The 27,014-nt window shown below is 42.6% G+C and overlaps 1 protein-coding gene across 2 annotated transcripts; it reads right to left on the bottom strand.

Moving 5' to 3' along the window:
• Window positions 1–4,638: 4,638 nt before the first annotated feature.
• Window positions 4,639–26,696, bottom strand: IL1R2 (interleukin 1 receptor type 2). Of its 2 annotated transcripts, none has more exons than XM_043536774.1 (9): window positions 26,224–26,696; window positions 18,011–18,141; window positions 17,638–17,896; window positions 14,654–14,828; window positions 12,609–12,783; window positions 11,170–11,235; window positions 8,908–9,043; window positions 6,821–6,966; window positions 4,639–5,638 (listed from the first exon to the last, which is right to left on the bottom strand). In XM_043536774.1, the coding sequence occupies exons 2-9, from the start codon at window positions 18,087–18,089 to the stop codon at window positions 5,511–5,513; spliced, it is 1,164 nt and encodes a 387-aa protein (XP_043392709.1). In that variant the 5' UTR covers window positions 18,090–18,141; window positions 26,224–26,696; the 3' UTR covers window positions 4,639–5,510. The 2 variants fall into 2 exon arrangements, with proteins under 2 accessions (XP_043392709.1, XP_007069019.2); XM_007068957.4 differs by lacking the exon at window positions 26,224–26,696 and adding an exon at window positions 22,561–22,765.
• Between the last annotated feature and the right edge of the window lie 318 nt (window positions 26,697–27,014).

Here is a 27,014-nt window from a genome sequence, read left to right on the forward strand (position 1 = left end):
TCTGGGGCAGCATTGCTCCACAATGCCCCCAGTCTGGGACTGCAGCTAGAAGCCACAATTCTAGCCCTCTGTACATAGGAAAGTGTGTTAAGCAACTAAACAAACAAAGCAAGAGTGGTATTCATAAAGCAGTGTGGGAAAGGAAATACCAGTATGAGAAGATCCTCCTCCATCCTGCTTAACATAAGACGCTCGGGTCATAACGACAGATAACTATTAGAGTTGGAACGCACACCCCAGCGCAAGATCCAGACTCCAATACAGACTATTGTCCTGAGGCAACTGGCAGCTCTCTTCATCAGCTAGAATGCATTAGGGCTTGGGACAGGATTACAAAGCTTTGCAGCTTAGCAGGCATATCCAGCAATTGTGTTCAATATTTACATCTCTTGATCAGCCAAATCTCTTCGCTCAGGAAAGGGCTGAAAATAAGGACACTGGAAGTTTAACTGAGGAAAAAGGGATGATGATAAATTCCTTAACAATGTTTACAACCCAGATTTGATTCCCAGCGGCATAGTGTAGTACCTGCACTGGAGCGCATTAACAGCCTAGCTCATTTTCAGCGTATGTCTAACAAAACAGCCTGCAGCCGGGAACACTGAGCCTCATATGCCAAAACTGTGTTTAAAAAAAGGGAGGATAAAATTTACAGTTGCCACCAATTTGTCATGTAAAATCAATGAAATGGCAACGTTTACTGAGTGTGAAACAGACCCTGCTATCCCTTCTCACTCAGACCAACTTCCCAATTCAATCAATTGGTGTGCCGGCTGAGAGAGGCTTGTACAATTTGGCCCTGTGAAAGCCAAACCTTAGCTGAGCATCCGGTACTTCATTGGGCATGTGATATTAGTGAACAGATAACCTGCTATGTGACAGGAAAGTTATCATGGTATTATAGATACACTAAAGAGCAGGGAGCCAGATCCTCAACGGGTGTAAATTGTCATAGTTCGATTGAAGCAAATGGAGCTGTGACAATGGACACCAGTTCAGGCTCTGGCCCAAGGTTCTGAATGGAAATAATCACAATACATACTGGCACTGGGTTACACCCTACTAAAAGAGATGGCTGTAGCGCCCAAAGATTCCATGCAAGATGAGGCCCCATTGTGCAGCCGCTTTCCCAAAATGCTTCCAATCTAGTTAAAGACAAGTTACCACAGGTTAAGGCAAAACATAAACATAGACTGTCAGCTCTTTGGGTCAAGAACTGTCTTTTTGCTCTGTGTTTGTACAGCACCTAGCACAACGGGATCCCCGGCGAGGGCTAGGGCTCCTACAGGCTACAGTAACACAAATAAATAATAAAAATAACAGTCATAATGGAAAGATGGGGTGGAGGCACAGTAATAAAATCACACCATTGCTTCAGTTAGCTATTTGCACAGCTTGAGGGTTCCAAGTCATTTAAGACATTTTTTTGCACGTAAATAAATACATATCAGCTCTTCCCCCTCTCAGTCACCCATTCCCAGCATTGCAGACCTATATAACTAATCTGCAGAAGCCAAACCAACCACCAGGGTGACTCCTCTATCGCCACATCTCCAACTCAGCTGAATGTAACTGCCAGAGGACTCTATCCAAGGCAGAATAGGCCCACTCACATGTTAAATGAAACATTATATATGATGAAAGTACCATGGACTAGAAAAACAGTAGAAAGGCACATCAGTTGCAAATTACATAGCTTGAGTCTTGCATTTCTATTAAATTTAAAAGCATATTTATAAGTGAAGCTCCAGGAATGCTTCCCAGTAAGTTATTCTGCATGTGTATAAAAAGGGTGCTCTCACTTTTGAGATAGTTATGTTCTTTGGTGTTCAGTTTACAAAGGAGTTTACTTATTAATGCATAGAACTGTGTTTAGATTCTGTGGTCATTAAAGCCTAAACTGAGGGGGAGCGAGTAAAGCAATTTAAATATTTTTAAAAAGCCAATAGCCTGTCACAGTCTGACAGTCTCCGATATATTTGCAGATGTGTGCTTTTTTTTTTTTTTTTTTTCCCCAAGAGTGCAACACCTATATCAAGCCGAATCTTCAGGTGTGCCGGAACAGCACACCTGGGGAAGGAGTGGCTTTCTGCCACATTTCCACCCACACTCTCAGATCCCAAGGGCTGCATGGGCTGGTTTGCCCCAGGGCACAGCTTAGAACAGACTTAAAACTGCTTTGGCCTGTAACTGCAGCACACTTCAGTCAGAGTCCTTCACACTCAGTGTTTTGGAAACTTAGCACTGAGTTATGCCAGACAAGTAAAATCACTATTTTGCATCTCAGTGAGCTGAAGTGTCACAGATAGGTGAACTATGTTGGCCCAGTGCTATAGGATGACACAGAAGCAGCAAATCTCTTCAATAAGGTAGAGCCATTTTTACTTCATTACTTTCTGAATACATACAAATAAGGAAATTCCAAGTTATGGTTCTAGAGCAGAGGTGGGCCACATCCAGCCCACGCGACTGTCCTGCCCAGCCCCTGAGCTCCCGGCTGGGGAGGCTAGCCCCCGGCCCCTCCCCCGCTGTTCCCCCTCCCCCACAGCCATGCCACCACGTGGGTAGTGCGGCTTGCACCTGCCCACCCCGCAGGCTTTCCAATAAGCCTGTCCTGCCGCTCTGAGCAGCATGGTAAGGGAGAGGGGGGAGGAGGGGTTGGATAAGGGGCAGGAGGTCCCAGGGGGCAGTCAGGAGACAGGGAGCAGTTGGATGGGGCAGGGGTTTGGGGGGGGCGCAGTGGTCAGGAGACAGGGAGCGGGGGGGTTGGATAGAGGATGGGGTCCCAGGGTGGTGGGGGGTCCCGGGAAAGGGGGGGACAGGGAGCAGGAGGGGTTGGATAGGGGGTGGGGTCCTGGGGGGGACAGTTAGGGATGGGGATCCCAGGAGGGGTGGTCAGGGGACAAGGAGTGGGGGCTTAGATGGTTTGGGAGTCCTGGGGGGCCTGTCGGGGTGTGGCTAGGGGTCGGGGCAGTCAGGGGACAGGGAGCAGGGGGGCTGGATAGGGGGGTCCTGGGAGGGGGTGGTCAGGGGACAAGGGGCAGGGGGGGTTGGATGGGTCAGGGGTTCTGAGGGGGGCGGTCAGGGGATGGAAAGTGGGAGGGGCAGGGGCCAGGCTGTTTGGGGAGGCACAGCTTTCCCTACCTGGCCCTCCATACAGTTTTGCAACCCCAATGTGGCCCTCGGGCCAAAAAGTTTGCCCACCCCTCTGCTATAGCAACCATATGGTCTGGAAAGTGGCAAGAGAGTGGAAGGGAGAACATTCAAATGTGAGCCTGTGATGTAAAAATGCCTCTCTTTGGTATTTTATTCCTCTTCAGGTCTGAATATAAAACAGTCTAAAGATTAGTTTTTCCCATAATTCAAGGTTGGGGTGCATTGAGACTAATGGTGGGTAACCGCAAAATATACAAAGCCTCAGTTAAAGTATACACATGAAACACTGAACATGTTTATCTGATCTGCAAAACTAAGCTGGAAATTTCACAAGCACAGATCCACAAGATCACTACTGCTTCTTGTTGTGGGGGAGAGTAGGCAATACTGCAAAACCAGCCTCTCTTGTGGTGTTTTGGCACATTCGTTTCCAGCCACAAGTGGAACAAGAAAATGTAAGGCTAGGAAGGGGGAAAAAAAGTTAGCCAAGCTGTTTGGCTCCTCAGGGTCAGCTCCTTACTGCAGAGTCAGGATGATTGTTGGGTGGAGAGATCTTCTCCCTCCTTGGTGGAGGACCCGGGAAGAACTGATAGCATAAATAATATGGTTTCTGATTAGAAAAGGTGGTGGGAAGAGCAATGTAAATAAACTACAGCTGTTCAACAAGGGAAGGTGTCTGAATAGTAGAGGGATTTTGCCCTGTCACACCCCAATACATTGTTTGGGTTAAACTCTGAGCTACCTACAATGGGTGGTGGAAATTAAGTAGCTTGTTTGAAGTTTTGTCCCAGATATCTAGGGACGTTTATAGTGTAAATGGATCATTGTTAACAGTGTAGTTTCTATATGTTCTTGAAATGCATGGGACTATACTCCCTGGCCTTTCTCAGTGTATTATGATTCCTTTATTTGGAATCAATGCTTGTCTTGACTCTGTCCCAACCAGTTTAGAATTCCTCTCAACTGAAATATCTGAACATATAATTTTACATGGGGGATTGTGACGCCTGCTAATTTTGGGAACCTATACAAATCTGAAGCCTTAACTTTAGTTCTCCTCCTTTCCCATGCACATGGAGATAATAGCCACTGCATGTCATGTAACTGTTCCTCTACTTTCACATATATTATTGCTTGCAAGAGAAAGAATAATCTAGATACTATGTTCATTTTAATCACCAAGATTCTACCAGTCCAAGACATAGCATATTTATTCAATGTTTGTCTCTCTCTGTTGTGTGTCAGCAATGGAGTAGCATTAGATTAATCTAATTGGTCCAACGGGGCTGTGATTTGTTCCTTATGTATTTGATTTGACTCTTTGTATATTTCAATTTTAAAGTACAACACATTGAGCCTGATTCTGATCTCACAGCAGTTTTATACTTGTGTAATTTCGTTGATTTTAGGGAAGTAATTGAACTGATGAATCAGGCCCACTATATGTAACAGTGGTACGTAAAATAAGTAGAGGCTCTGAGACAAGGTTATGGTATTTTTACTGGTGGGTTGTCAAATCACTTCCAGGAACCAAAGCGAGGATTAGTCAAATGATTTATGGAAAATGCATTTACAGTCCCAAGACTACAGTAGTGTCCCTCCGGATTGTTTTAATAGCAAAAGTAAAAACCATGTTATATTTGCCTATGAATCTCTAGCTACCAGGCTTCTGCTGACTAAATAAAATAGAATTCTCCATTATATTTACTGTATTATACTGATGTGGAACTGTGTGTTTCTTTTGGAAAGCATATGTTAGTGAATAATATCCTAAGTAGAACACGATCCAACAAAACTTGAGATTTCTGTGGAAAAGCACAGTAAGCAGGCAAGAAAATAATTCCTGTTGTCATGATGACTCTATTTGGCAGTGGAAAGGAGCCTGGCTCTTTTTCAGTCTGAGAAAAGATAAGGACAGGCAGTGCAAACAAACAATACCTTTGCCCCCACTGGAATTGTTCTTCTGGGAAGGAGCATGCTTAAGTCACTCTTTTAATAATTATTTTCTGAGTGATAAGATTATAGTAGTTACAAGGACTAGGGACAACTCCTTTCCTCTGCCACATAACCAGAAGACACACCAGAGATACGCAGACACATTCATGACACTGCAAAAATCTCTCCAATTGCAGAATAATGGCCCACCTTTTTTCTGTACATAGTCGTTTATACAAAAAACACCATATTTACAGATTAACCCAGTCAAACAACTTTAGATAAGAGAAAGTATCTAATATCTACCCTCCTAGAAAATAATGTGGCTGGCCTGAGATATTTTGCCTTGTTTCATTTAAAGTATAGGCTGGATGAAAACGTTTCGGTTGATGGCTGAAGAGTAACACAGGTTTTCCCAGTTACAACTTGGCTATAGCATATCCGTTACCAGCTCTCCGCTTCCAGCATTTGTGCATGCATAATCCCCCCAAAATCAGGCAGGTCAGGGCTACTGGAATTGCTGCAGTATGCCAGGGCAAACTGGATGCTGTAAAAATCCAGAGAAAAACATTATGTATATTTTAAAAAGACAATTACCTAAATTCAGAAAAGCCTCCCCAGAAAAATCGGTGTCTGATCCTACAGCCCTTTCTCACATGAATAATCCCATTGGTTTTAATGGGGTTAACTCCATGGGTGAGAAGAATAGTGTAGAATGAAGACTGCAGGATCAGAACCTTAAATTACTATGAACAAAACAAACTAAAGCTGAAATTTTTATTAAAGTAAATTGGACTGATTTCCAAGAGTAAATATTTTCCAATGGAAAAAGTATAATGCAGCTCATTTTGGATTATACTTTATCTTTCACATCGGAACCAAAAACTAGCAGAAGATCCATCTCCATCCATGTCATTTCCTTCACCTGAGTAATATCTAGGTACCTAAACAACTCAGGGAAGCTGTGAGCAATATAACAAAACAGCCCAAATCACACAGTTGACATGAGTGAATTGTGACTATGATGAAGGCAGTAAATGTTACTGTGCCTTTCCAGTGCCAAGTGAGCAAGCTTTAGTCACTCACCAACATCATGCAAAGAAAAATCAGTATTATTTCATACTGTTTTCACAGCTGTTTCTCAATCCATGTGTCCAGTGGTCTTTTACATTATAACACAGTTGCATTAAACTAAGGGCCACTCTCCACACAAACGTGAACCAAAATATCTAAGCCAGTTGTAATTTTCACCTTTTGCTATTTCGGAGCCCGCTCATGTGTGACAAACTGGGACATTAAGCGTATCCTTGTTCTCACCATTTCCCTTATTTGTTGGTCTCACCTGAGGCACTGGGTGAAATCCTGGCTCTTTGAAGTCAATGGGAGTTTGTCATTGACTTCATTGAGGCCAAAATGTCACCCATTATCTTTAAAAACCTAGGCCCCTCCAGCAACAGGATCCCTCACATGAAGCCCTTAAACCTGGGCAGAATGTCACTGAAGTCACCTACAGGCAGTTTCTATAGAGACAGTGGACAGTGCCTTTCATGCTAGAAATACCCCAAAGTACTGTCCTGAACAGTGAGTAGGCAGGTACATGAAGAAGCCATTATGTGCCGAACAATAATTCAAACACAGCCCTAGCTATTCAAACGTGGCTTAGCTGGATTTCACAGCCAGTAACAAATACAGTGTGCTTTTCCCACTAGCATGCAGTTAAGATAAATACCTCCTTGTCTGACCCGTGTTGGCAGCACTTGGCGTCCATGATTATTCTGGGCTTCACACTTAAAATCTGTATAAAAATCCATTTCTCTGACTGGATCAAAAATCAGTGGCACCTCAATGTAGTTCTTGTCATTTTCTACAATTTCCCTGGAACAAAAACAATGCATTTGTCATTTTTTTTATACCTGACTTTTCCAGACTATAATAATTTTGGTGATTTTGATCTGTTCAGTTACCAGTTTCTAACACTAAAATCTATTGAATATTGATTTATTTCCAAAATCACTATGGGATGCATTCTAAACCACCCTGTTCACATCCCAGTGCATTCATGGCATCCATTTTGATTAGTCTAGTTATTTAATGGCCTGATTTTTCAGTGTTCTCCATTTTTTCATTCATAGAGTCTTCAGGAAAAACAGGGTAGACAAGATCCGAATTTCTTATTCAACAAAATGCAAGCCAAATTTATTTTTAAAGCCTTTCAGATCTTCTTTGTGCATCATAAAAGCAGCAAAACAGACACATGCTCAACTGATTTTCCTCTGCAGGGTCACCTTCTCATTTGACATCACAGACAGCCTTTCTGAGACTAGTTCTTGATGTCACCTGGGATAATGACCAAAGAGGGCCCAATCCTGTTCATGCTTACTCAAGTTAGAATGCTGTTTGAAACCACTCACCCGAGTAAGGACTGCTCACATGTAAGGGGATTAGTCTTGTGCCCATATTGAGAGCTGAGTGGAAAAGACTATCAAAACAGTTCCAGCCTGCTTTAATAATGGCTTAAATGGAGAGGGAAAGGAATATCTCGAATTAAACATTTTCTTCAGGGTTCTTTTTATGTTTGAACCATTATTGAGCTGATGGCAAATGATTAAACAATCATAAATGTGTTGTGCACTGGAGGGTTATAGCCCTACTCGTGCACCCACTCCACTGGTGCCTTCCCTCTGTGCAGTAGAGCTGGAGTCATTCCGGAGGGCTGGAGGCTTCTGGTATGAATTTTGATTGTCTAATGAAATTATAGGATCCATGGGACTAGAACCCAAATCTGTAGAGGCTAGGACAGCTGAGAGTCCCACATCACCGCCAGGAGGCCATGCAGAACCCCACCCAAGGAGCTCTGTGGAGATTAGGTGCCACAGGAAGTACTGCCCCAAGGGACCAGAGCGACAGCTCCCTTCAGCCTTCTGGTTGGCCCATGCTCCCTATTTAACCTTGGGTGCCCTGGGAAGTTGTCTGGGCAAACACACAGACTTCTGGCCTGCTGTGACTCCTGACCACACCTTGCTTTCCTGATTCCTGCCACCTGATTCCAGCCCGATAACCACCTCTGATCTCCTGTCTCTGACCCCAACTCTTGCCTATCAATCCCAGTTCTAGCAATTACTATGATCCCCACTTGCTATCAACTTGTGAACACTAGTCCAGCTGACCGCCAGGCCAGACTGCATATACCCCGTCCCACAAAGAAATTCACCCCTGTGCAGAAATTCACCACTAAAATCTCACTTACAGTGTCTATTCTGAGGCCTTGAGAAGGATTTAAGAGGTGCATAGACCTTGTGCTGGCCCTGGCCACAGCAATGAACTTCACCCCCAGTTAGAATGACTCCTTTTCTCGTCGTGATTATCTCAAACTTCTACAGTATTAATGAGACACCATCGCTGCAATTTTCTTTTAAAGCCGATAGAAATTGTACCTCTCCCTCAGCGCATTTTCTGTCGCACAACCGTTGCTATAAAGGCCTGATCATTTGTGCAGGTGAATAAGTCAATAGATGTGAATAGTTTCATTGGGAATCAATTGGACTATTTGCGGCATAAGAGTCCTCGCTTGCTGAGCAGGGCTTAAATGATGACATTAAATAAACTCATTGATTTTATTCAGAAACCAATAGTTGGGGCGTTTTTGGTTCAGTTTAATTTGCTTGTTTGTTTCCTTTTTTTTTTTTCCCCAGCTCTACCATTTTCAGCAGAACGTTTCCCACTTCACTCCCTGACGTCAGTAGCATGGTATGTCCCTGTAACGTTTCTGAGAGACAAACAAAGAAACAAAGAGCGTGACATTTCCTTAATACTTACAGACGCTCTCCCTCTGTAACTCTGCCCTGTCTGTAAGTTATATCAACGTAAGTGTCATTTGCTAGCCACCCGACGACCGTGTGAAAACGTTTACTTGATCCAATAAATACTTTACATGGAAGGATCAGTTTGGAGCCTGTTTAAAAAGAAATAAGAAAAAGAAAACATTCACAGATGTATTAGCAAGTACTGTTTCACATACTGAAAACTCCCACTGAAAGAGTTGGTAAACTCCCTACATACACTGAGCATGGGTTTCTCTTCTGACCTTGTACGCAGAGAATTTTTGTCCACCTAGCCCATCCTCTGCTTCTCGGCAGCTATCCCCATTATTTAGAGACTAACTGATTATCTATTTTTTTCCAAACATTAGTTGGTAACATTTGCTCTAACCACATTACTCAGAAGATAAGACCACATTCCACTGGCACGAAGCTTTGAGACACTGCAGTTACTGTGCGTCAAGGGAACAATTTACAGTTCAAGAAAAACCTGACTAGCCAGCAGTGTAATGTCATTCACAGCTGGACTGTCTGCTCGAGGCAAGCCTGTTAAAACCGGACCTCAAATACAAAAAGGGGCCTCCAAAAATAGGCAAACACCACAGTGCAAAAATTAGAACCTTTGCAAGAATAATTGTAATATGGACTTAGCACAATGTATCTTCACCAGGATGCACCTACTTTATATTAAAAATAAAGAGCCCAATAAAACACCTAGTTTAATCATTTATACTTGTGTGGAGTGAGTGCAAAGTTAGTGTAAAATGCAAACCCTGAGGTAGACAAGGGAAGAATTCCCATTTGCTATTAGTTTTAGGCAACAGAAGGTGCAAGGCAGTGAATAATCAAACTCATAGAGCACAACTTCATGTACAATATAGACTAAAATAGCCTATTAAAATATATGCTGGATTTGGTGGGAGGGGGGGTAGAGGAAAGGGGGCTTAAAGTTTATGTCATAAAATAATCTATGAGGAAATGACACTGAGACCATACCAATCTGCTCTGTAATTAGTGAACAGAGTGGCTGAGAAGTTACAGTTCAAACATCATGGGCAAGGAAATCATTTCTTTCCCCCAAAAAACCACGTGGGCCCGTCAAAACTACCACATACCCTAGATCCTTTTTACAGAATGCACTGAATGCATCCGATGAAGTGAGCTGTAGCTCATGAAAGCTTATGCTCATATAAATGTGTTAGTCTCTAAGGTGCCACAAGTACTCCTTTTCTTAGAGCAGGGAAAGTTACTGATGGAAAGGATAAGCTCATCCAACACTCTAAGGATCTTCAAAAAGAAAAGAAGGACTTGTGGCACCTTAGAGACTAACAAATTTATTTGAGCATAAGCTTTCATGGGCTACTGCCCACTTCATTGGATGCATTCAGTGGAAAATACAGTGGGGAGAGTTATATACATAGAGAACATGAAATAATGGGTGTTACCATACACACTGTAACGAGAGTGGTCACTTAAGATGAGTTATTACCAGCAGGAGAGCGGGGAGGGTGGGGGGGGAGAAAACCTTTTGTAGTGATAATCAAGGTGGGCCATTTCCAGCAGTTGACAAGAACGTCTGAGGAACGGTGGGGGGTGGGGAAATAAACATGGGGAAATAGTTTTACTTTGTGTAATGACCCATCCACTCCCAGTCACTATTCAAGCCTAAATTAATTGTATCCAGTTTGCAAATTAATTCCAATTCAGCAGTCTCTCATTGGATTCTGTTTTTGAAGTTTTTTTGTTGAAGAATTGCAACTTTTAGGTCTGTAATCGAGTGACCAGAGATGTTGAAGTGTTCTCCGACTGGTTTTTGAATGTTATAGTTATTGACGTCTGATTTGTGTCCATTTATTCTTTTACATAGAGACTGTCCAGTTTGACCAATGTACATGGCAGAGGGGCACTGCTGGCACATGACGGCATATATTGCATTGGTGGATGTGCATGTGAACTAGCCTCTGATAGTGTGGCTAATGTGATATATGCCCCCCCGCTCTATCCTTTTTGCGAATACAGACTAACACGGCTGCTACTCTGAAACCTCTAAGGATCCTGAAATTGCTTTACTAACTATTAAAACATATTGTCATTTTTCTTTAGTAACGGCTACTGGAAAACAATCTGTGATACTTTTAAAGAGAACAAATGAAAATCACCACAGGGCAGATCCTCAGATAGTATAAATCAAAGTCAGTGGAGCTGAATACACCCTATATTCTCTTGCTTTTGGAAACAAGTGAATAGTTATTGGCCTTACCAAGAGCAGCTAATGTAGTCTTCTGATCTGGATATACAATCACTGGACTGAATCTCTTTTCTTGGTCTGCCAGGATTGAGAGAACAATAATCATGGTGAGTGCAATAGACAATTTAATAGACTTACAAGAACACAAATAGAAGTTTGCCATTTTTATTGCTTTTATTCTGCTGTAAAGCATTTTGTGATACCTTCACAAGCAGAATTGTGGTTTCAAGGGAAGGGACACAGGTTAGGGAACATTGTTATAGATGTGCTTAGACTCAGGTCTTGATCCCAAAAGTAGTGGCACATGGTGGGGAGCTTAAAGGTAGATGTGAGCAAGTGGGGAATACCTGCAAGACTAGGCACCAGACATACAGTCCTTTCTATGGAGCAATAAGTCTCAAGTTCCCAGCACATCCACTCCCAAACTCAGAAGAACACAGAGTGAAAAATGCATGAGTTGTGAGCAGAGGATGTAAGTGTCTGAGGAGTCAAGAAGTCAAGAATGAGCCCCTGCATCCAAATGAAACCCTTAGCAGCATACTTCCCTTTTAAACTTTGCTCCTGCTATTAGGTAGCAGTATTCTGGCAGCCCTGAGGCACCATTTTCATTAATGCACTGTTTCTTCTGCACAACTTGTTCTGCTTGTCCCTTTTAACATTGTGGTTATATGCACCACACACTGCATCGTCTCTGTCCACAGGCTAGCTGAATACTACAATAAGAAGGCATTTACCGAATAACTACTTCTATGCAGATTACCCAGACCATTCTGCAGTCAGGTATGAGAGATTAAATTGCAGACTGCAGTCTGACAGGCACTACTCAGGCAAGGAAGGGTTGAAGGATTTGCGCCATTTGCAGGGTTAATAGAATAAATACAGAGTCATGTTTCTAGGTCTTCACATATTCTGAACAACGTACATGTAACACTCCTGCCCTCTGTTGTTTGTGTTGTGTACAGACAGCCATCATGTGCGTTTCTTAGTGCAGCAGGCAAAGCAATTTGTACCATTTTACAAAAGAGAAAGTGAAATGAATGTCTTTTCCCACCATTCCCTATTAGTTAAACTAAATATTATATTTCCTAAGCCCTCTGAAGACATTTGCATTGACTCTTGTGACAAATTATTCAGTTTAATGACTACAGGCACTTTCAACATATGTTCTATTGCCCAGAAATGTGGTGCTTAATGTCAATGCTGGCTCAACTGTTAGCCAAACAAAGCGCTGAGCTGAGCAGTGCCTGGGGGTTTTCTGTGAAACTGTTTTGGACCATTATTAAAAGTAAGCAGCATGCATGCTGCTCTAATATCCCAGTTTCCCTGGCAGCTAACCAGCAGCAACAGTGAGAGACTTAACGTGAGTTCCCGTCTGTACATTGCAGTGACAAAGACCATTCCGGCCAAATGGTTTGTTAAGTACTGTACCATCTCAAGTGGGAAGTATTTACCCAAAGTCTGTAGCTGGATAGTTCTGGTGATGTTATACGGTGTGCCTCCAGAGGTAAAAGACATTTCACAGGTGTAATAGCCAGAATCTTTTGATGACACAAAGCTGATGTAGAGATAGCGTGTGCCTTTCAAGCTTTTGAATTTTTTATTGTCTTCATCCAAAGGTACAGAATCCTAAAGAAATAACAACCACCAAATGGTTAAAATAGGCCAGGGAGTGAAGAGACCTGGATTTGATTTTCTGTGTAACCCTTGGGGAAATTACTTATTCTCTTATCTAAGATTTTATATCACATTTATGATTACAGTATCTAAGCACCTCTATTTCCCTACCTGTAAAATAGACAGAATAACACTTGTGCTACTTCAAGGGTGAGCATTGCAAGGCTGAATTCATCAATAATTGTAAAACACTTTGCAATCCACCAATGTGAGGCCCTATGTGAAGTGTGATACATTGTTATTATTAACATGTATTTTCAAATGCTGTCATCTTAAATTATGCATGTTGGCTAAAGAGAATATATAATGAGCTTCTTTCCAGAATAGGGATGATCTTGTATGAGATACAAGAACATCTTAGCAATCATACATCTTCCCATGGCACCATATTATTTTCCCGTGCCAAGTCTCGCAAGATGTGACATGTTGCCAAGCTGTTATCACCGATACTCTGTTGAGCTTTGCTAGCAACAAGTGTGTTCTTTCCCACTGTGGACAGGCCTGTTTTTTCCTGACAGCCAGGGCCGGCTCCAGGCACCAGCAAACCAAGCAGGTGCCTGGGGCGGCAAATGTAAAGGGGCAGCAGTACATCGGGCTCTGGGGCGGCAATCCGCCCTCAGCGGTGGCGGGAATTCTTTGACTCTTCTTCGGTCACCAGCATCAATTCGGCGGCCACACCATCACTCCGCCTCTGTGTTCGGTGGCTAGGCTTTTTGTTTTGTTTTTTTTTGCCACTTGGGGTGGCAAAAACGCTGGAGCCGGCCCTGCTGACAGCCATGTTATTAATCAAGCTGTAGAGCTGAACTTTATGTTACCTAGGCAAATAAACTACAGCATGTTTCTCAGGTGAAAGCTGAACAGGGAAACTTTGCTAGCATGATTTCAACCCCAGTAAAAAGGATGCCTTGTAAACCAGCCTAATGACCTATGCTCTTTATTTGCTGTACAACTAGGTACTGTGGAATTTCAAACTGTACAGAAGAGACTTCTGGACAAAATGATTATCGCTATTGATTTGTGATGCATTCAAACAAGAGCATGGTAAATCAGTAATGCATTTTGCACAGTCCCAACATGCAACGAGCAAGTCACAGGAACTTCTCACATAAAAGAAGACAGAGAGAAGGTGAGTTAGTGCCTGGGTTAGGCAAACTCTGAAACAGCTCAGCTTCTAGTTCATGTCTGATGTTCCTAAAAGTTCACCATTCAGGGCTTCAGTCAGTCACCTGCAGGGGTCAGAAAGGGATCCCTCCGCCCCGCCATGTATTCTGGGATTATTATTTTTTTCTGTCTCCTTTTCTGAAGCCTGAGAGGGGGCCAAAGCTACAGCTGGGACACTGGACAGGGTGGGTTGATGCTCTGAGGCGGTACCAAGTATTCTGTCTCTCGGGTGCTTGGCTGACTGGTTCGTGCTCACATGCTCAGCGTCTACCTGATCACCCTATGCTGAACAAGGAAGAAATTTTTCCCCAGGTCAGATTAGTAGGGACCTTGAGCTTTCTGCCTTCCTCAGCAGCAAAAGGCATGGGTCACTTGCCAGGATTATCTAGATCTCTCTCACTTGATCAATTCTCTGCCACTGCAGGAGTCTTGGACATTGGGTGCACCTTGTTCCCACCTATTCTCTGCCTGTGGCACGTTATCATCTAGTCTCCTGTGGCCTGTAATACTTTAGTCTAATTTCAGTTGTTGGGTTTATTGTGCAGGTGCCAAGTGGTGGCGGTGGTGGCCTGTGACACACAGGCCAGACTAGATGATTGGGTGATCCTTTCTGGCATTAAACTCTATGACTCTGATTCTTTAGAAGAGGTGAAAGCTCTACCTTGTACCATTTTAGCTCCAAGTCTGTTTCCTTTTGTATGAAATCCCCCAGATCAGGGCAAACAAGTTTTCCAGAAGTAAACGTGAAGAGAATTTGATGATAGGAAATCTCATGAACAGCAGTTTTCTCAATAACTGTTAGGTGAATGGTGACAATAGCACAGTAAGAGGAATTCCTGCAAGCACATGAAGGACAGATGTTAACAGGTGTGCACCCACACAGAAAGGGGCGGGATGGCATGCATTTAATGCTTGTGCAAGGTGCTTGATTGACAGCCCTAGACACCAAAGTCCACTGCTTACCAACCGAACCAACACAGCATGGGCAGTACAAGCCTCCTCATACTGTCCTACTGCCATGACTCAATTCTGAGGTGAGAGAGGCCACTTTAGCTGCCTTGCTCCTTCAGTCTTTAGGACTAATGTTATAAATAATCCTGTTAAAATACAAAGAAGAGTCTCATTTCTCTTCATAATGACCACAAGTCATTCAGCCGGAACTCCAAGGTCAGACGTCACCTATTATTCCTTTCCACTGTATTGTACACTGTATTCCACAGATTGTATTAAATTTTGGTGGCACAGTGACTGCAGGGATAGTCTGAACATTTTATGTCTTTCTTGCCATCAACAGATTCAGATTACATCTGGGAATACCTCAGTCAGCACAAAGGCAGCATTGTCAGTGCTTAAAGTAGGGGGCTGGTAGGTTCTAATCTCTACCCGGTGACCTTGGACGGATCAGTTAACCTCTTTGTACCTTGCTTTCTCTCAGTAGCCGGTTTCTGGTAAGTCAAGTGTGAGTCAATACTAGGTCACGAGCAGGGATTCTGGGAAGTCACCCGTGTTATTTTTGGAAGAATGAAAACTTTTTGGTGGTGGGTTGTTGATTTTAAAGTTCAAGCTTTTCTTTTGGAACACTGAGTTTGTTGCATTCCCTGAGGAAATCTTTCCCTGCTAGCCCGGCCTTGCAGGGAAAAAAGAAAGAATGTACCCTGCTGAACAGCAGCAGCTCTGTTGCGAACTGTGTGCTTCTGCACCCATTCGCTTCAATAAGATCTTAATTGTACAGTGCAGGTGCTGGAGCCTGTCAGTGGCAATCTAAGCAACGAATATGAAAGCTGAGTCAGAGCACTTCTTAAAAATATGGCTGCTGCTGTTTTATTATTGACAGGCATTTATAGAGTAACAGGTGTACATAGTACTTTACAAAACCTAGAAAAAAGGACACCTTCTCTGCTTTGATGTGTTTACAGTATTTAGTATCTCCTTCCCATTTGACCCAATGGGGCTTTTGTTTATGTAAGTTTCAAAGCAGGACTTTCCAGACAGACTATATCTACTGGATAGATCGATAGGGATTCTCTCTGTCCATCCTCTGATGGAATTGTTCACTTTAGTTCCCAGTCTTACATCCTCTGTAATAATTGCATAGTGGCGGTTTGCTTCCAACCCAGAAGACTGAACAAAAGAGCTATTTACCTGTTGTTGTTTTAAGCAGAATTGCTTCATCATAAAATACCTGTCAGGTATTGCAAAGTAAGTTCACAACCCCAGCAAGTTTACCTCTGAGACCCCAATCCTGCAAACATTTAAATGAATTTGCTTTAACTTTATGCATTGATAAAAATGGTCTGCATATGCTTGCAAGACTGGGACCTGTTCTTTTGCAATGTTCAGGCTCTTGCGTTCACCCACTGCTGTCTGTTGCTGTTAATATTGTGATAACGTCATTATAGCGTTGCACATATAGCTGTAATCCATAATAATTGCTAATCAGTATGAAATTGCCAGTCAGTAGCAAAATAATTGCTAATCAGGCGGAGGTGGAGAACTGTCATAGTTTGCCAATACCCTCATTTCACAGTGTACTGAAAAGTATGGTAAATTCCTTAACGGTGATTTGCAAGAGGAAAATTAGATTTGCTTGTTTGTGCGTTAGTGCTCCTTTATGAAGGCAGCTTCAAATATTTACATTTTTAAATTCTGTCTGTTTCTTACTTTATAAATCTCAGGTGCTAGCTTTGTAGTGGAGGGCTGAATGGAGGATAGGAGAACTGGGTCAGGATGGTGGCAGGTATAGCCTTTAAGAGTCAGAAAGAATCAAGATTCAGCCTATTGTGATGTCATTATCCCTCTTCTCTGCTCCAGACATTCAAGCAGCACCACCAGATTCTGGATCCTTCCTTGAACCTTAAAGTTTCTTTCAAATTTGTAAACCTTCCAAGTGTGACTGTGACAAGCAGCTAGATTCACAAAGGGATTTAGGCATTGGCACATTCAGTGTCACCAACCCTAACTTTTAGGTGCCTAGAAATCACTTGGATTCAAAAGCCTGTGTTCAGCTCTCAGGCTTCCTGTACAATGAATGCAGGGAGACAGGTGCCCAAGAATACACCAGGCACCAGGCACCTCTCTGCCTAAAGATAGCCAATGGGAGATGCCAAGGAGAGGTGTGCATCCTAAGCTCCACCCCTCTCAGGGAGTTCAGTGCCTAAATCTGGCCTGGAGGGAGGCACCTATCTCTGCTTGGGATTCTCATGTGGGATCCATTTCTTGGAGGTAGGGTGCCTCTTGTGAGAAGACCGGGGGCGGAGGAGAGGCAGTTAGCTGCCCAAGTCCCTTTGTGCCTTGGTCTTCCCTGAAGGTTGGAAAAGTCACAGTTCAAGTTTCAGCCTAGTTTGACATAATTATTTTACTCTAGCAGTCCAGTCCTATAAAGGGTCTTCCTGCAAAATCAAGGAGATCAAGACTTACTATTTTAAATGTAAAACAGAGCAGAAAAAAATAGGGGAAATAATTCTGAAGCCCTCTCTATGGTATAATCAAGATTACAAATATATATTTACTTCATGAACTTTACTACAGGGATCCAAAGATAGTGGGTGTTTTTCATGGACTTCACTGAGCTTTGGATGAAGCCAATAAGATCTTTTAGGCACAGTCAAATAGTTTAGTGGACTGGATTTTTATTTAAATGCCTACCTTCGAGTGCAGATATATTGTCCAGAGTCCTCTAACGATGCTGGTAAAAACCAAAGAGCATCGTCTTGTGCCCAGATTCTTGGTTCCTCATCTCCTCCTGAGGTCATCATTTTTGAATCATTTTTAGACCATGTCAGATTACACGGATGGCTGGAAAAGTCCAAGTGTTTGTATTTGAGGGAAGGGCATTTCAGGATCACAGGTTCTCCTTTCAGTGCAAAGTAGCGTTTGAAATTCGTGGTGTCACCCTGGCAATTTTCTACGTAAACCAGAGAAATTGTTTCGTTAGTGTCTCACTTTTAAAAAAATAAATAAATAAAGGTAGGAAAACAAATGCTCTAGCTCAAATCCTTGATATGAGCTTTGCTGTTACCTGTGCTTTCCACATGCTGGATTCTGAAGGCAGAGGCATCTACTATGTATGTACAGATAACAAACAGGAGCCCAGCCATCTTCTTCCAGAGGAAACAGGAAAGAGAAAAATGGGGAACAGCATCTTGAAACCTGCAGGTGAGAAGATCACATGTATAACAATACATAAGATAATGTGCATCACCTCACATCGTATAATATATTTTAACGGCTAACTGCTCTTGCCCTATCACTCTTTGCCCCCTTGTAGTGCCCAGCCTACATAAAATCTGTTCCAATACAGTTTTGAAGATAGTGGTCATTGGATTGTGCGGACTAACGAGAGCAACAACTCAGCAGCTTTTCTTTGTATTCAGTTTCTTTTGGAATCTGGACCAGTAGCAGGGTACACTTCAGTTGGGGTTGAATCCTGACCTCCAGGATGGATTCAGACTGGTTCTCAAATATCTCTGGCTATATCAGTTGACGAGCAGAAATAAAGGCCCTATCGCCGTTACACATAAACTATCCTGAAGAGCATCTGAAACTGCAGAAGCTCCAAAATAAGCTTGTTTTAAGCTATGAGCTTCAGGAGACTCAACTGACATATAGTTCATTGGCTCCCATGGGACGAAGCAGGGAAAGAGATATCTGAGCAAATACTGGCAGGAACTGATGCTTCGTGAGCCTCTGTCATCCCTGCAAGGGGATGACGATGATGCCTGGCTTCCTAGCTAATGCACTGCTACAGGCTGGGGACCAACTGGCTAAGTGGCAGTTCTGCAGAAAAAGATTTGGGGATTACAGTGGATGAGAAGCTGGATATGAGTCAACAGTGTGCCCTTGTTGCCAACAAGGCTAACAGCATATGCGGCTGCATTAGTAGGAGCATAGCCAGTAGATCGAGGGAAGTGATTATTCCCCTCTGTTCAGCACTGGTGAGGCCACATCTGGAGTAGTGTGTCCAATTTTGGGCCCCCCACTACAAAAGGGATGTGGAAAAATTGGAGAGAGTCTAGCGGAGGGCAAGGAAAATGATTAGAGGGCTGGTGCACATAACTTATGAGGAGAGGCTGAGGGAACTGGGGTTATTTAGTCTGCAGAAGAGAAGAGTGAGGGGGGATTTGATAGCAGCCTTCAACTACCTGAAGGGGGGTTCCAAAGAGGCTAAAGCTAGGCAGTTCTCAGTGGTGGCAGATGACAGAACAAGGAGCAATGGTCTCAAGTTGCAGTGGGGGAGGTCTAGGTTGGATATTAGGAAACACTATTTCACTAGGAGGGTGGTGCAGCACGGGAATGGGTTACCTAGGGAGGTGGTGGAATCTCCTTCCTTAGAGGTTTTTAAGGCCCAGCTTGACAAAGCCCTGGCTGGGATGATTTAGATGGGGTTGGTCCTGCTTTGAGCAGGGGGTTGGACTAGATGACCTCCTGAGGTCTCTTCCAACCCTAATCTCCTATGATTCTATGATTCTATAATTAACACCAATGGGAGAGTTGATAGGACCATGTTGAGGTCTCTTCCAACCCTAATCTCCTATGATTCTATAATTAACACCAATGGGAGAGTTGACAGGACCATGTTGTGCAGGTGGATGATGGCTGTGTTTATCTTGTATAACTCCCATCACTGTAAACTCTCATAAGAGATTGTTAATAGAAAGAAAGACAAAACAAAAATCCTGATTAAAAGTAATACTGCCTGCAGAGAGGAGAGGGTAAATATTAAAAACCAAACCACTTTGCATGAATTGAGATTATTGGGATGCCAGTGGAGAGAGCTATTCCAAATCTTTTGAATGGGAAAACATCTCCTGTTAATTTGCTAGGTCTAACTGTTTGGAAGAAGCCTCTCTGCATAGAAAAGTGCTAGCTGGTCTCAACACACTGTAGAGATGAAAATGGCCTCCCAAGAGGGAGTGTTAGGGTAAGTCTACCCTGCAATAGAAGACCTGCAGCATGGCCACTGCAAGACATGCAACTATGTATGATTTACACACATAACTTGCATGAGTGCATACAACTCATGAATTATCAAGGATATCACTGGCACCAGACAAAGGGCAGGAGGGAGTAGTTGTCAAAAATACATTTAGAAAAAGTTTAGTGTTAGCCACACAGGCAAAGAGGAAAAGTCTCTTATGGGAAAGCGAAGTATAAATAACAGACTTTCTTGAGAGATTAGAAGAAAGGTCTGCGTGCTTAAACTTTTGGTACATCTGGGACCTGGCTAGCTTTGATCCAGTCCACCCTTAGCAAACAGAAACCTCTAACCTGCACTGGTTCAACTTAAAAAAAAAAATAAAAAAAGGTTGAATTGTCCCTTCACTATGAAACAGGAAAAGTCAAATGCTGCATATACTGTAAGAATGTGGAAAACAATTGCATCTCCCTAGCAGTCACTACAGTAGATAAACAAAATCAGCCAAATGGAAGTCTGAGGAGACAAATATTCAGACTGTAAAGCTTCAAATCCAATTGGTTGGCCAGCACACTTGATATGAAAATTGTGCACGCACTTAGACCCATTTGTCACCAGAGAAATCCCATGTGGTGAATGAGCTTTGTGACAATGCTAACAGAGTTCTGCAGCCTGTGCCCCACATCCATGCAAATACAGACTTGCTTGACTTGTTATTGCTCCCATACAACCTACTATTATCAGTGTCAGGACCTAGGAAGGGGTTCACTCACCGCAGCTGCAGCTCCCTGTGGCCAACAGTGGCTCCATCTCTGCAGTGGTCTCTCTTCCTGCAACTTGCCCCTCCAACCAGGACACACTTTAGTCCATCCCTTCCATCATTTCAGAGAGTCCACCCAAGCAATAGTCCAGTGACCTTACAGCAGGTCTTAGACTCACAGACTTTAAGGTCAGAAGGGACCATCATGATCATCTAGTCTGACCTACTGCACATGGCAGGCCACAGAATCTCACCCACCAACTCCTGTAATAGTTAACTCTAGTTCAAATCAGAAAGTGACCCATGCCCCTCACTGCAGAGGAAGGTGAAAAATCCTCAGGGTCTTTGTCAATGTGACCGGGGGAAAACTCCTTCCTGATCCCAAATATGATAATCAGTAACACCTTAGGCATGTGGGCAAGACCCAATAGACAGACACCTGGGAACAAATTCTCAGTAGTAACTCAGAGCCCTCCATATCTAGTGTCCCATCTCTGGCTGTTGGAGAGATTTGCTAATAGCAGTCACAGCAGGCATATTTGGGCCATATGCCATTGCAGGCAATCTCATCATACCATCCCTTCCATAAACTTATCAAGCTCAATCTTAAAACAAGTTAGTTTTTTTGCCCTCACTACTTCCCTCTTCTGACTTGTGGCATGATAGAGTCTGGATGAAATATCACATAGATACATCAGCTTTGTCATTCTTTTCATTTCATAAGACCCATACAACCTGCCACAGAATCTGCAGCCCCTACAGCTCTGGTGGAACAATCCCTCATAACAACAAGCATGAAAATGATGACTCAACACTTTTATGGGACTTCATCCTAGTCTTAATTTGGGGTGTACATCTTGGCCGCCAAATCACATGCACACCCAAGTTGTTAGGTGTTCAATTTGTGTGCCAATGGGTTTTCAGCATGAAAATGATCATTGGTGCATACAAGTAATTATGAGCAAAACCCACATACAAAGTTCCACTCCCACAAATAAAAACTATTTTAAAATCTGAGGCAGAGATAGGAGAAGGAATTTAAAATAGAATGGATATGCTCCACTGCCAATCATTCACTAGCCACCATATATGCTGACTTAGCAAGGGAAAGGTGTATCTCTCTGTGCATATATGCTAATGCTACAGGACCGTTTCTTATCTCACACCAGTTTTAAACTCCACTGATTTCAGTAGGGTTCTTCTTGATTAGCACTGTGCACACACAATATAGAATAGACACATAATATACATATAGTATACAATTCACATCCATTGTGTTTAAATAGAAACATGCTACACAGACACACACGCTATATACATAGATATCTGTTACACACACATACACTTAAGGTTACCTAACAGTGTTAGTGCCCGGATACCAAGGAGAATCACCTTGAATTCTCTCCAAAAGAAAAAAAAAGACATACTTTTCCTGGCACACACATCATATTCACACACAGACATAAATAGGCTTCTTCTACTTATGTTACCAATCTGTTTATTCAGACTTTCTCCTTTCTACTAGCTCAGTTTAGCTAACGACTGCTGGTTTGACTATAACCGTGCATTTTGAAGGTAGGGCTATTTACCTTCTTCACAGGGTTGACCAAAACAAAATTCCATTAAGAAATACTGTATTATTTCAAACTTCTCTTAACATCTCCCCTGGTTTTTTGGAAGGGGTGAGGGAGTTGTTGAATTAACAGTTCCTAAGATACACATGACATCCTACAGCAAAGTTCTCTCTCTCTCTCCTTTTGATTATTTGCATGATGAAAATATTTTGCTGCTTTGTTCACCTATTTAAGTTCCCTCTATTGTGCTGACCAGCAGTCTCCACAAACCAGTAGACAACTTATTTTTTCCAGATGACATTTCCCTCCCATTTACTTACCTCTGATTCTGCATTCTTTTGCCCAGTGGTTTCTCCTGTGGAACTGTAGGCAAGGCTTTCATGTAGCATTGCAAGGGTCCTAATAGATGGCTTTATATGCAACTCAACACACAACGGAAATGTTTTCACATTGTGCAATCAGCTGTGTGTCAGAACCAACAACTTTTTTGGATGCACCTTTCCCATTCCAAAGAGTGAGAATGAGAGAAAAGGGGGCAGGGGAAAAGGGGGGAGATTTCCCAACAGGGGAAATGACTGCTGCTAAATATGTTACTACGTTTCCCTTTTTGTGACGAACAATAATTTACTTATGTCCTGTTGATGGTGAGTTCAGCTGACAGTTTTACTTCCTAATTCACCACAAAAATACACAATGTATTTAACAACCAAAGAGTTGATGATCTTTGCTTCTTTATCTTCAGTAAGTTTTGTTACGGAACCCTAATGAACATTACTTCAGGCTCTGAGTTTTTCTGCTATTTGTGCTGTTTGAAATTTGTGAATCAAAAATGGGTCTTTTTTTCTTTGCCTATTTATTCCACAACATTGACAGTGGATTTTGTTTGTCACACTTTATGCTAAAGTTCTATTTATAAATGATATATAAAGGATTAACAAATGATGAATGGATTTCATAAGCATGTTCCAGACATGTAATAAGCATATCAGCAGCAGATGTTATAGAGGATTATAAGCTATGTTGATATTGTTCTAGGCCCTACAAACAGGTCAGGTCTGGTCAATAAGTTTCTGTTGGGTGCCTAGGATGCCACAAGACAAATAATAAATAAAAATCATATCACAATTAACTATTTAAGACAACAATCATTTATTAACCCTTTATAAATCAGTTATAAATTGAACCTGAATATAAATTGTGACCATTTTGTTTAGCTGTTCTCAGTGTATTGTACATTTTCACAAGCAGGACCTTAAAGTATTGCTTAAGAACTAGGCATTTGACTGATATTATGGTCACCCTGCTACTTTGTAAACAGAGTAGGAAAAACATCCTTGGTGAAATCTTTCCTCCACTGGCTGGCTTTAATCACTGGGGAAAACTGCTTCTGTGGATAGAGAGAGGACTTAAGTCTGCAGGCCTCACAACTAGACACCTCTCACCAGCATTAATTCAACTTACAGTAAAAAAAAATGACTAAAAACACTCCACACAATTATAAAGGGCACTCCACAAAATGTAGGTTATTGTCTAGATTTATTAATCCTGAACATGGCAAAGGAGCCAGTAAAGGCTTCCTGATCCATTCGGGGGACATATCCATTGGCTTTATGGCCCCTTTGCACCACTGTTTAAAGCAGAGAATCTGACCCCATAAATCACAGAATTATGAAAGGAGGAAAAGAGTATTAGATCATAGTCCATCCTTTGCCAGTGCAGCACATAGGTCCTCTATCTAAGTGCTATTAAAAATGATCTAATTTTAATGTAGGTCAAAGTTTGGGTTTATATTATATGACCATCTTCCCTCACAAACAATACAGGTTGGAGTCTCTTCTTGAAATCCAATAGGAGGATTTTACCCAGTTTTCACCAAGTGTTGAAAGAACAAGCTCAATAGGAAAAGATAGTGGTTTTCAACGTAAGGGTGCAAGCCTGCCGAATGGCGCAGACACATTCATTCTGTTCAGTGAACACTGCTGCCAAAGGAATGGGGGCACCCCAAAAAGTATATGCTACTTTCATACATTTTCAAGAAAACCATCAGGTTCAACCAGCCCCATTCTGAACTGGGTGAAATCCTCCTCTAATATTCCAAGAAGAGACTCTTACCATTGATATTTGCGAGGGAAGATGGTCACAGAATATAAACCCAAACTTGGAGCTACTCTAAAATTGTTATATCATTTTAATAGCAGCTAGCTAGAGAACCTATGTGGTGCACTGGCAAAAGGTGGACTATGCTCTAATACTCTTTGCCTCCTTTCGTCGTTCTTTTTTTCTCCTAAAAGTCAGTGCAGAATGACTGACTAAACTCATGCTCTCATCATGAGGCACTGCGTTCAAATATGATGTCTATAAAGGCTAAAAGTCCTGTTTAATATAGCTCAGGAGGAAATGAAAGATAAACCAATGGTTTTGGCAGCCTGGTGCACTGAAAACTATGCCATTTTGTGATGAGCTGTTACCGATACCACCCTCTAAAAAGAGAAATTGATGCAATCCTGATTCACACTCATAGACCATATTTAAGGAAGCTTGTGTAGTTTTGTGGTTTGGTTATATATGAAATTTATTTCACAGAAATCAATATCATAGAATAGAATCATAGAATATCAGGGTTGGAAGGGACCTCAGGAGGTCATCTCGTTCAACCCCCTGCTCAAAGCAGGACCAATCCCCAACTAAATCATCCCAGCCAGGGCTTTGTCAAGCCTGACCTTAAAAACTTCTAAGGAAGGAGATTCCACCACCTCCCTAGGTAACGCATTCCAGTGCTTCACCACCCTCCTAGTGAAAAAGTTTTGCCTAATATCCAACCTAAACCTTCCCCCTGCAATTTGAGACCATTACTCCTCGTTCTATGCCAGAACACACCGCTGTACAATTTCTGGTTCCGATACACGAATAAAGGTTTACTTATTCCCAATGTCTCTCTCTCGCCTCACTTCTCCACAAAGATTTCTGTTTTCCCCCCTCTAGCCAGTGTGCAGTGTTATGCCTCTTTCAATCACCCTGACAGTTACATTAAGAATGATTTTTTTCCTTCACTAAAACATCACAATCAACCAAGAAACAACAAAAGCATCGAGTGCTATGTAGCGTTTGTGCAGTTCTTTACGTAAGAGGCTCTTCAAGTGCTTACGAAGTAGGAAAAGTATCACTATCCCCAGTTTACAGATGGAGAAACTTAAGCGCCGGCACCAGGGAGGTTGAGCAACTATTGACTAAGTGGCAGTCACAGACTGAATCCATTTCTCCTGCCTCTCTGTTCCATGGCTTCCCCACTGGCTCGGAGACTAGTGCTGAATGAATCAACTCCATTCAGATGGACATTTCTATGTATTATGCCATTCAACTGTCAAATGCAATCCATTTTGCTGAGACAGCCTCATGTGATCAAATACAGAGCAAAATGTCCTTGACTGGGAAAGCCATTGTGAATTAATGAATTTGGCAAGATATTAAGTAAATACACACAAAGTAAATCAAAGCACCACAAAATGTTCTTTGTTTATTGATTTTGGCAACCCTAGTTTAGTTTTAATTATTTACAGTGTATTAGTGAGGAGTACTACATCACTAGTGGTCCACAGAGGGCTGGGAGAAAAGAGGCTAATCAACTCTAACAGAAACTGAACAGATGGGAAGGAGAGATGAAATAAAGAGCAGAAGTAGATAGTGTGATTAGATGTATTGAACTAAAGAAGGCTATAAATACATAAATACTTGCCTGGTATTGCTTTGCAACCTCAGCAGTTGCTGTAATTGCCACAGATAGCGTGTGGTCTTGACTGGGGAGAAGCATTGTTCCATGTGATCATGAACAGAGGGAGATGAATGATGAGATGTTCTTGGTTAAGATTTGTAGTATATTTTGTTAAAGTAGTGATGGCTCAGTAATGGGTGGCACCACTACATTGCTGCTTTAAATCTTTGCCTTTTCTGGGTGAATTATAAAGTGTGCATGTAATGGGGTGTACCACTCACAGCTGGTTCACAACCCATAGCATGGCACCTCCTCCTGATCATTCTGGGGATTAGCTCAAAGCCAACAACCCTGGCTGCAGTTTGCACACCATCATTCTATCTCTGGTCTGCAGCTTTTCTTGTTCCAAGACCCTCAGTGGCTCCTTCGTGACTCAGCGTTTCCCCTTCTGGGGTAAAATGTCCAACAGGGCCTATCTTCAGCCCTCTTTCTGGGCTCAGTTCTCACTGAGTTCAAGTCCCTTCCCAGGGCTTTGTCCACTCTGCCTGTGAGGGGGACCCAGGCCCGCCCACTACTCCAGATCCCAATCCAGGGACCTGCAAATATCAGCACCATCCTGCTTCCTTTAACTCCGTTGCTGCTATTCCCTGGACCACTTCCCATGTATCTAGCTTCCCCCCTCTCTGGGTTTGCTAGCCTACAAACTCCATCCACTCAGGTAGTGACTGCAATTTGTCTACAGTCTTTTCCAGCTGCCCTCCTCTGTTGCCAGCTAGCTTGCATTATATAGGCCCCACCTCTTCCTGCCCAGCTAAGCCTGCTTTCACTCCCTGTTCCCTGGCTCCTCTTCCAGGTGTGCCCTGTGGAGTTAATTAGCCTGTCTGGACACCTTAACCCCTGTCACTCTTGTGTGCAGTGGACACCCCATCACAGTGCAGAACAGAGAAGTGCATATCAGCCAAGTTCTACTACCCTTTTGTTCCTCTGGGAGTCAAAAAGCTGCTGGCTGGCTGGAAACTGGCTACACATGGTCACATCTTAGCCAACGCAGCTGTTTCACAACTC

The sequence above is a fragment of the Chelonia mydas genome, chromosome 1 (assembly GCF_015237465.2).
Source record: "Chelonia mydas isolate rCheMyd1 chromosome 1, rCheMyd1.pri.v2, whole genome shotgun sequence".
NCBI classification, from domain to species: Eukaryota; Metazoa; Chordata; order Testudines; family Cheloniidae; genus Chelonia; species Chelonia mydas.

What these genes read in the sequence shown, in the direction of transcription:
- IL1R2 (XM_007068957.4), bottom strand. Translation starts at nt 22,622, where the DNA reads ATGAAAGCCTTGCCTACAGTTCCACAGGAGAAACCACTGGGCAAAAGA. An exon ending in TGGAGCTAAAATGGTACAAG is followed by an intron (nt 12,784 to 14,653) that starts GTAGAGCTTTCA and finishes TTATTTCTTTAG; the next exon opens with GATTCTGTACCTTTGGATGA. An exon ending in GACTACATTAGCTGCTCTTG is followed by an intron (nt 9,044 to 11,169) that starts GTAAGGCCAATA and finishes CTTTTTAAACAG; the next exon opens with GCTCCAAACTGATCCTTCCA.